Genomic DNA, 10,527 nt, shown 5'->3' with positions numbered 1-10,527 from the left:
CAAACTATTTGCATAAGTAGCATAAACTCGGCGCAAACATGGGTGTCATACCTTTACATACCAAATGGACATAGTTTGTTAAAAATAAAAAGTAATAAACTTTTAGTTTTAATTAGTTGCAAATGCAAAAAGTGTACCCTTATCCGCCACTTTACAAAGTGGGCAGGGGAGATTCTGTGTCCAAAAGTGGACAAGGAGTTCACCTGTTTAGCAAGTAAACAACACCTAATGTCCTCTCCACTGTGTAAAGGACCGTGGATGCCCATGTAAGCAGCGTGAGAATTTCGCGATATGGCCATATTGAGATATTATATGGCCATTTAGGTGATTGCCCCTAATAGAATTTGGCTGGAGGCCGTTTCACACATGATCTGTCGAGAGTGGGTGTACGGAAGGTATACGTGAAGATTTAAACACCGTGTTTTACGAAGTTCAGCAACAGACCCTCCTCCGTCACGTAACGATGGTAGGCCTCGAGCTTCCGCTTCTGGTCCTTGACTGCACGCCTGCATTCCGCGTCCAACAGTCCTTGCCCTAAATCTCTTGATATTTTCAGGTTGTCACTTGTGCGCAAATGCCTCGAACTGCCAAGGAGGTCACTGAAAATCACTCTCTTCAACTGGTAAGTTTTTTCCTTGTGTTCCTTCCTCCGCAAAATCTTTTTTCTTCTCGAGCTGCAGAAACCACGGCCAAATACAGGAAAATTGATGCTGATCTGCTTATTATCTTGGTTGCTCTTGTGAAAATAGTCGAGAAATCTTTTGCGTATAGCAATCTTCCATATCAGCTACATTAGAGGCCTTTTCCCGGAGGAATACTTCCGTGATACATTCCTACAGGGACTAGGTAGGTCCTAATCTCTCCTGATCAAGAGCTTGCTAAGTCTACGTTCAAGCCCTCACACAAATCCTTTGTGCATTCTGTGAAGAAATGCAAGTTAAAAAGCTGCTGCCTTTAGATTTGGAGTCCAGAAGACTAATCGACTGGATGGAAAAAGGTCGACATTTCAAGCTCCATATGACCTCAGTTTGACACCTATAAACTGTCCAAGGCAACAGTTGTTTCATCTAGTGTCACGTTTACAGGTGTCTATGATGCCTTGAAGAAAAAATACCTCAAGACCATGCTTTTCAGTCTGTCTGAGGGTGAAGATGGTCCAAAAATCGAAGAATACTCCTGTAAGTTATCCCTTTAAGAGTCGAAAGTATTTCCCTAGCAACAACTTTCGTGTGTCAAATATTCTGAGTCTGCGTGTAGCTACAGAAATCAAATGTTCTTTTAATTCGTTCCAGTCTCCTTCAATTACTCTACTACCTCAGAAGAGGTGTCTATGCAATTAGCTAAAGATGGACGCCATCGAGAGACCTTGAGTGCAGGAGTTAGTCTTGATCAAATCAGGTAGTATGCCCCAGTCAAATATCTTCATCTGACATGTTTATCGTGGCTTTCAACTCAAAATGTATGGTCAGAAAATCAACCTGTAAGATGATGCGAACGCTGGTTACTATCATGCGGACTCTGGATAGTGTACCAAGCGAGGTAATGAAGACAGGCGCTTGACGTAAATCTCTTCGAAAGCTTATGTTCTTCCTTATATTTCTCAAATGATCTTCGTTAAGGTTCTAACATCGTTATCGTCTGTTTTCTGGCAGCGGACAATACTAATGAAGCTCCATTATTACGATGACGTTACAGTAAGGGCTATCAAGCAAGGAGTTTTTAACTGCTTTTTGTTTGCTTTCTGCTCCTCCTGCGATTCGGTAAACTCTACTGTTGCAGCCGATAGACTACGAGCCACCGTTCTTTCGTTGTTGCACTTACGACGAGAAGAAGGCATGGCGGCAGAATGCGTTTCAGATTAAAGCAGGAGAAGTGAACAGCAATCATATAATACTCTCTCTCAAGGTTCCTGTACTTGAAAGCTGCATTGTGCTCACAATTTTCATGCCTTTCGAATTTGGATTTATGCACTTCAAATTTGGCTGCGTTCTACTTACTTGGAGGTAAGTAATTGGTCTAGGTGAAAAGCACCCTAGATCCCTGCCAGGATGAGATCGATATGATGGCAAGGGATGCACTAAGCAGTGGCGACGCCGAAACATCCAACAATTCTGAAGATTCAAACAACAGCGAACAGGTACAAAAGACTGATTAAATCCACAACAGTTGTTTCCATTTAGTTTAAGTAAGGGACTAACCTAAGCAGTTGACGCTAATGCAGGCCGGATTGGAAAATGAAGCAGGTGTCTCGAAGTTCACTGCATATGCCTGCACTGGTGGATAAATTTACACGTCTTAACCCTCTTGTTCTAATTAAACTTGTCTTCAACCTTCTTCGTAACAGATAATTGCGCGTCCAAACCATTCACACCGAAAGAAACGAACAACTTGGTAGAAGATGATGGTGCGCTGGAAATCTTCTCAAGACTACTCGTTTTGCAAAGTTGATGAAGGCTAACGTGTTGCTATGCTACTCTTAACAGAAATCACGCAGGATGTGAGAGAGGAGACAAGGAACTTGGAAGATATAAAGGAGTGGCTGCTCTCTCGAGGCAAGTTGGGCACCGTCCACATTGGTGACGTTATGTCTAGCTTCCCCAATATTTCAGAGGTAAAACTTATAAATCTAAATGGACTGATGACCTGCGCTTTTCTAGACCCTTGCTATCCATGTTTACTGGCTCCTAATTATGATTTCCGTGCAGGCACTTATAGAAGGTGATTTGGTCTGCACGAAACGCCGGTGAATTATGAGTCTAAAACACAATTAATTGTGTTCGCTGTGTTGCTCATGATTAAATTTTTACAGAACTTTTACATCGCTTGGTTGAAGAAGGGACTTTAAGCGATTTGGGAAAAGATAACTTCAAGATCAACAAGGCTTCGGTATACTAAGAAATTACTTTGTTCAAGTATTTGTTGAAACTCAAAGCACGAAGACAATGGCAAGTCTACATCACCTATTTCTCTCTGATGTGTGGCGTTTCAGTCTCAGGAGCCAGAATTACAGGAAAGAACACCTGCTGGTATAGTTTCTGAAGAGTTTGAGAAAGAGAACTCCCTGTACTTGAAGGTTGGCTACTGACAAGGCAGAGGCTTTGCTGTTGAAGAATGGCTCGATGAGTTTTTTTGTGAAATCTGAAGGTTTCTCTGCCGTAGGCTCTATGCTATGTACTACCTCTGGAGCATGTTAGTGTTCCTCAACTCCAAAGCAAACTTGGATCACGTGTGAGTCATGCCACTACTCGTAAGCTCGTAGAAAAGATGGTAAACGATGGCTATGTCGAAGGAACTCCTGCGGCCAACAAAAGATTAGGTGAACGCTGCAATTGTGTCATGACGAATATGGACCTGACTCTGGTACATTACTGACTTTTACGTCTTGCAGGTCGTAAGGTGATCCACTCTGAGCAATCGAAGCGGAAGCTCGAAGAAGTTTACGAAGCTTTAAATCATATACATCTAAGCCAGGTAGCTAAAATGGGCTCAGGCTTCCAAGTAATTGAATTTAGCTTCAGATTAGGCAAAGCCTTGTGATTAAAGGCTTGTATGGACAGAGGCCACCTTCAGAACCACCGAGTTATAACCCTGCGAAGAAGAACAAGCAAGGGGAAGTTTTGTCTCATCATCGCGAGGTACTGAGATATTTTATTACTGTTTAGTCGCAGGATTCACTTACTGTAGACATTCTTATAGTCATTCTTTGACATCCAGCTGACGAAGGCTATCAATGAAATGCGAATTCAGCCGCAAACACCAACAGGTGAAAATATTTCCTATGGTCGATGGGGTTTGTGGAAATGCTAATAGTCTTGGATTACTTCAATAGTATATGGTTGTTTACTGCAATATAGGTGTGCCTAACAAGGACATGGGAGAGCGTTTAGATATACCAGCTGAAGATTTGGATGGCTCTACCTGTGGTGGATTGCACTCTTTCGGGTCAGATCTAACTCGCAACGAGAATCCTCGCAGAATGAATCAAGATTCGGCTTCTCCAGCAAGAATCATGAATAAGGTCAGGGTTGAGTAACTGTTGCAGATTATTAGTGTTGAGCAATTCAGTGGTTGATAGACCGGAATAGTAATTCGGTGGAATATTTGGATATGTGCGTTCAAACAGCGAGCTACATCCAGGGAAAGCCATCTGAACGCAAATAGCGAGGTTGTAACGCCTTCAAAGGCGCAGAAACCACGGACCAAAAGAGGGGTAGAGTTCCAGGAGAGCCAAGAAACGTATGAAAAAGATCCGTTTCGCAAGGCCAGCATGGTAAGAAACATGGACTATACATTCCTTTAAGTGAGCTTACGGGGACTGGTTTGTGTAACCATTTCCACTTCTGTGACAGGTGGAGGAGCCCATATATCAATCTGCTGAGAAGCGCGCTCGGATGTAGTCCTGCAACTTATGATGCATGCAAACCATAATACTCGTTGCTAAGCCGTTTTCGAGAATTTGTAAAGCCGACATTTTTTTGCGAGTTAATAAAATTGTCTCAAGAAAAACGCACTGTCGGATGATCTTTCTTTGTAAAACAATTTTGGAACATTCATATTCTTTCAAAGCCCCGTCAATTGTCTGAATCCTCGTCCTTCCCTGTCGTCGGTTTTACCGGTACACGATTGTAATTTACTCTGATTCATTCGCTTTTATTAACGACCTAAAGAGAAGATGCAATGAAGCTTTATCGATTCTAGAAATCCTCACACATCATAGCATGATCAGTACAGGCGAAATTCAAATTTCTCCAAATTTTCATATTTCCTAAAGTAGGAAATGGCAGTATGAGCTAACTAAAGCTCAATTGAAGGAAGCCTTCAAAGAATCCAGGCCCTCAAGATTCCACTAAACGAGAAACTATTTGCATTGAGGATATTCATGGGAGCTTTCACAATGACTAACAGACAAGCTAATAGGAAGAGGGATATTTGATGGAATGTTTAAATTATATGTATATATACACTAAAAAATAGGAAAGAAAAATAAAATATTAACTTATTTAACTTAGTTATCAAGGATGTCAAAGTGGTAAATGTGGACTTAATGTTAATAAGTTTGATTCAACAAAATTTTATATGAATAATTAAGGTACATATCTATCAAAATATTATATATATATATTAATGGATACTAAAACATCCTTCACTATGAAACACTCAAGCATGGAGAACAAAAAAGTAGATTATATTGATTTGCATGCTTAGATGTGATTATAAAGAGATGTTAGAGGGAGATATAATATCTTCCTTCAACTTTCTTAATCTTTACAAACCTTGAATGTGGTTATGATGGGCAAGCCCTTATGGGTTGTTGGGTCATCTCCATTGGGCTAGAGGGTAGCTTATTTAAGGCACGTGGGCAATCCTTGGTTGATGGCCGTCATAGCTCCCCCAACCCAGGTGCCATAAATGAATATCTTTCTACTTTCACCAACATCCATTCCTTTTGCATGTTAAAATGAGCTTCTTCCTCTTGGTTGAGTGTCATTCATGTGTTCTCCCACATCAATATTAGGATTAGTTTCAAGATCTTTTATTTTTGTGACTGTTATTGTATGTATGTTTTTTCCTATTCTTTTTATTGAGTATTTGTTTATTCTTAGAGGACCAATCTATCTATATAAGAGATATTCAATCACACATTTCCTTTTATTAGGATAGTAAATTAGCACTTTATCTTCAATTTTATATTGTTTTTGTGTTCTATTATCATCACCATTATCATCATAAAGTTTGTTTTATCTTACTTATGACATTGCTAAGTTATTATGAATTGCAGCTTATAAAATAATGGTTGTTTGTATTTTATCCCAATCTACAATATCATTGAAAATATTGGTATTTCAATACTAAATTTTGAGATGGAAAAGTTCACTACTAGATACAGGCCTCATATCGACATTCAAAGCGATGAAAATGTTTATCAAGAAAATTGTCCTCATCGTCGCTAAATGTGTTGATATCAATGTTTACAAAACTGTTGCTATTTTTATTGCTTTTGCGACGCAAATAATAATGCATATAGTGACGATTTGCGATGTATATTGCGATGCTAATAATGACACGTTCAGTAAATTTGCGATGCTAATAGTGACGGTTTCACAGATAAAAAAAAAGCTCGTCCCGATGTAAAGGAGCATCAAATGGACTCTGTAAAATGAACAAGTACATATCAGTCCACCATACATAATGCATTAAAAAAAATAGCAACTACGGATAAGAACGATGATTGACTTATTGGACTGCTGCGTGCATACAGTCTATTGATTAGTCCAGTGAGACTGTGTCTTTTTGCATATCGAGTCTCCAGGCTAGTGGGATCACGGTTTGTAATGGAGTGCTGCAAAGAAAACAGAATACAACTTTTAGAAACACCATTGTCAGTACAAGTGATATTACTAATAAGAAAGCGAGAAGAACAAAAGAAAAACTTACAAAGTCCTCCAGATAAGTCCTATGACTGCCACTCCCTAGATGATACACAACCCTTGTCTCCAATCGTGCCCTTGCTCACTACAACAAAAAGGCCTCATAGACGCATTTTTAGACGCGATTTTTGAATATAAAGAAAATCTTACGGGCGCGTCTATCTGCCCGTCTATTTGCGCATCTACCGTGTCGCGTCTATAATCGTATGTATGAACGAATTTACACGCAAAAATAGACACGCAATAGATGCACATATACACACGTGAATAATGTGCATAATAAACTAAAATTGTTATTTATTTAATTCATTTTGTGCGTCTATTAGCACGTCTATTTGACAGTTAGATGGGCATATAGACACGCTTATAGACGCGCTTTTACAAGCACTCGTAGACGCGAACGGAAAACAAAAAATCTCATTTTTTAAATTTGAATTATTTAGCGCGTGTATAAGCGCGTGCACTTTGCACTGTAGACGCACGTATAAACGCACATTTTCTGCAATTTAGACACGCGGATAGATGCGCAAAACAGAACTGGAAAAAAAAAAGATGCTCTGATTTTTTTTTTTCCTCCCATACATCAGATTGTGCATTTGGAAAAAAGACAATGGATTTAACAGCAGAGAATTTAAAATAAAAGTCTATGTATTCATTATAGATCAAAAGCATTTACATGGAAAGTTTAAGTGCTTGCGATCTAAAGCGTGGCCGCAAGCAATAGGCTCAAAGATGGATCATACATATACAAGAAAATAAGGCCATAGAGGAGATATGGTGCTTCTCTACGAATCTGAAGAAGAAACATCTTCGCTAGTACCACCATGGCTACTAGCATCGCTATCCCCCTCCTCGCTATGCTCCACATCCGGGTTCGCCTACACACACAAAAGATCAAGGTTGCTTACGTAGACATGGTGGAGAAAAAGTTATAATTAGCTATACTTTTAATAGGAAGTAAGAAAAATATACCTCCTCTGGCTGTTGAATCCTCATAGCCCGGTTGTATTGGTCCTCAGTGATGAGACCCTCCTCATAGAAGCGAAGCCATGTGGCTGCGTGGTTATGGCCTCGATGGTAACCTACCTCTCTAAGAGTAGGTATCCTACCAACGATAGTAGTCTGGAAAACAATTATGATATATACAAACAATTATGAGACACAATATATTAGAACAAATTATATAAAGAATTGAAAGAAATATAAATTTTAAAAAACTAGAAATCAAAATATACTTACAAACTCTGCCTTCCACCACTCTCTGCCGCCCGATCCGTAATGCGACGATTCCATTGTTTTCATTTGGATCCGTCGCGCCTCTGCGTGCTGGCAACTCTTCACTTTGTCTGCTGCTTTCTTCTTAGCTTTCTTCTACTCTATGCGGTGGCACATAGGTGGTTGGCTATAGGCTCCACGTCCCTCCTTCTGCCTCCGTAGTGAGTCCCTGGCGCGTGTCATGAGATGGAATCTTTTGTTGTGAAGCATATCCCTCACTTTTGTGCGTCCCCAATCATTCAAGAATCGCTGACCCTCAGGATTTGGGTACCTCCTATGGACTGCCCTCAACACCTCCTGCCACAAGCTGCTTTTCTGATTTTTGAAGGCAATGAAACAATCTTTATACGTCGCATGCACGACGCTCCTCATGTACGTCATTACATCCCTTCCTTCATCATCATGGAAGATGCTACCAGCATCTGTAACTCTATAGTACTGGTGTACAAGCTCCTCTACATGATCTACTGGTGAGGGTGATCGCTCGCCACCTCCTAGGCAACCCCCACACAAGCCTTGTCCTCCCCCTCGACTCTCCCTCCTCCCAGTCTGTCGACTATCCTCTGCCTTGTTGGATGCACGTGCTTCTGCAGATGCTGCAATTGGAGTTTGGGAAGTAGTGCCAGGCAAATATGTCAAAGGCGTTCCAGACATGGCACTGAACACCTCGTCCGCTATGGGAGAGCGGCCAAGGTGTCTGGTCATCTCTCCTATGAAGTCTTCCCTACTAGGGAAACCTCCAAAAAATGCATTGACCCCCCTGCCAAATGAGGCCAATGTATCATTCATGCGATCCAAATCCAGGTTATTGCTAGATGAACCAGGATATGACATCTGCAAAAAAAACACAAGAAAAAGATAAATTTGTTTGCATATAAAAAATCATATATTACCTACATTTTCAAAGAGCTTTCTTTAGACATTGAGCATAAAACTTAAGTGCTAATGCTTCTCATAAACAAGAAAACTGATAAACACAAACATGGGATTGGTCACATTCATCATTGCAAAAATATATTATTTTTTATCAGAGTTGGGAGAGCTGGTGCGTGTATAACCACGTCTAAATTGCAGGTTAGACGCGCTCTCAGACGCGATCACTTCTGCCAACTCTGATAAAAAATAATATATTTGCAATGATGAATGTGACCCAATCCCATGTTTGTGTTTATCAGTTTTCTTGTTTATGAGAAGCATTCGCGCTTAAGTTTTATGCTCAATGTCTAAAGAAAGCTCTTTGAAAATGTAGGTAATATATGATTTTTTATATGAGAACAATTATCTTTTTCTTTGTAGCTTTTTTGCAGATGAATAGCAAACGCGCTCAGTCGGCTGATTTTAGTCCGACGACCGCCATTCATGATTTACAAAACGCAATACATAATGGAATCAGAAATCCTAATACACAGACAGAGCACAGAGAGAGAGAGAGAGAGAGAGAGAGAGAGAGAGAGAGAGAGAGACTCACCTTGGGTGTTTGGTGTGGCGGGTGGTGGCGCTTCTTCCTTCTCCTTCTTCCTCTCCTTGGTAAGTTACCCTCCCTTGATGCTTGCTTGCTGCTTCTTCTTGTTCTCCTCTCTCTTGTTCTCTCTTTCTTCCTCTCCTTGGCTTTCCTTTTTTCCTTCTTGTGTGTTTGAAATGAAAGAAGAGGTGAGTCATGAGGAGGTGAGGCATGAAGAGACTGCATGTCGGCTAAACTCAAGCTTCAGAACCCCAAAAACGGAGGAAAGGAAAGGCGCTGTTTGAAAATAAATAATTTAAGTATGGTTTGAATTTTGACATGTGCATCTATTTTTGCGTGTATATGTGCGTCTATTGTTCATGTAGACGTGAGTATAGACGCGAACATAGACGCGCAAATAGACGCTAATATAGATGCGTACGTAAACGCAGATATAGACGCGTATTTAAGCTTTATCATAATTTTTTATTTTTAAGATAAGTTTTAATAGTGAATTCTTATCATAAGTTTTAATGTATTTATGATGATTTTTGTGTATTTAAAATTGAGATCTTAGAATAATTAATACGCTAGCTTTAAGTTTTTATGTAAACATATGAATGACAAATATTTTGATGTTGTCATGAATTAGGTTTAATGATGTCGTCATCATCACCTAGTGCGGTGCATGTTGATGAGTCAATGAGCACATCCTCAAGTGAGGATGAAACACTGTGTCTTCATAATCGAGATGCATGGCTACGATGAAAAATTAAATGCATGTGTGATCGTTGTCGAGGGTGTATTTTTTGAGCACGTCAAATTGCAATGTTACACCTCAGCTTGTATGGAGAATGGGATCGAGAAAAATCACCGGTATTCATTGTTTTTTTTTACCACTAAGATTTCTAGTCTATGTTTGGGAATTATATATCAACGTACATGCTCCCTCTCGAGCATCGAGAGACTGCAAAACGTCGACGCGAGGAGGCAGAGTCTTCAAGAAGAGTAGAGACTCACGACCATGATAGTAGCCCTCATGAAATGCCCCATCAAGTCGTAGAGGATGAGATTTTGGACAACATGGTACACCATCTATTTTCGCAACCGGTTCAGGGAGAAGGTCACTCTATGAAGCCAGATGATCCACTATATGTAGCATCATCTACTCTGTTGTATGAAGGTTGTACGTACTCCATTCTTCGTGCGTCCCTTGAGATACTTAACTTGCAAACAATTTATGGATGGAGTAATGTCAGTTTGGATGCGTTATTGAAGTAGGTATCAATTCAGTTTGGCTTATGAATCATAATATTAATTGTTTTATTTTGAAATCAGACAGAAATATATGTTGGTGGTTTTTTAACTCACTTTTAAAAATAT

The 10,527-nt window shown here is 39.9% G+C and overlaps 1 protein-coding gene across 1 annotated transcript; it reads left to right on the top strand.

Annotated features, from left to right (window-relative positions):
• The first annotated feature begins 338 nt into the window (after window positions 1-338).
• On the top strand, window positions 339-4,505 carry ASY1 (DNA-binding HORMA family protein). The gene is made up of 23 exons (XM_087669138.1): window positions 339-466; window positions 557-622; window positions 750-846; window positions 929-997; window positions 1,086-1,178; window positions 1,293-1,398; window positions 1,470-1,539; window positions 1,653-1,694; window positions 1,780-1,905; window positions 2,021-2,137; window positions 2,222-2,243; window positions 2,345-2,404; window positions 2,484-2,611; window positions 2,706-2,718; window positions 2,810-2,886; window positions 2,990-3,073; window positions 3,160-3,316; window positions 3,389-3,471; window positions 3,558-3,635; window positions 3,715-3,763; window positions 3,855-4,018; window positions 4,124-4,270; window positions 4,350-4,505. The coding sequence occupies exons 1-23, from the start codon at window positions 464-466 to the stop codon at window positions 4,395-4,397; spliced, it is 1,899 nt and encodes a 632-aa protein (XP_087525264.1). The 5' UTR covers window positions 339-463; the 3' UTR covers window positions 4,398-4,505.
• The last annotated feature ends 6,022 nt before the right edge of the window (window positions 4,506-10,527 follow it).

The sequence above is a fragment of the Lygodium microphyllum genome, chromosome 27 (genome assembly GCF_053477565.2).
Source record: "Lygodium microphyllum isolate KBCC chromosome 27, Lygodium_microphyllum_v1.1.10, whole genome shotgun sequence".
NCBI classification, from domain to species: domain Eukaryota; kingdom Viridiplantae; phylum Streptophyta; class Polypodiopsida; order Schizaeales; family Lygodiaceae; genus Lygodium; species Lygodium microphyllum.
The sequence above is the reverse complement of the archived record's forward strand: the minus strand, read 5'-3'. Positions and strand labels throughout refer to the sequence as shown.

Coding starts and splice junctions, on each gene's coding strand:
- ASY1 (XM_087669138.1), top strand. Junction 2,244..2,344: donor CGGATTGGAAAATGAAGCAG/GTGTCTCGAAGT, acceptor TCTTCGTAACAG/ATAATTGCGCGTCCAAACCA. Junction 4,271..4,349: donor CGTTTCGCAAGGCCAGCATG/GTAAGAAACATG, acceptor CTTCTGTGACAG/GTGGAGGAGCCCATATATCA.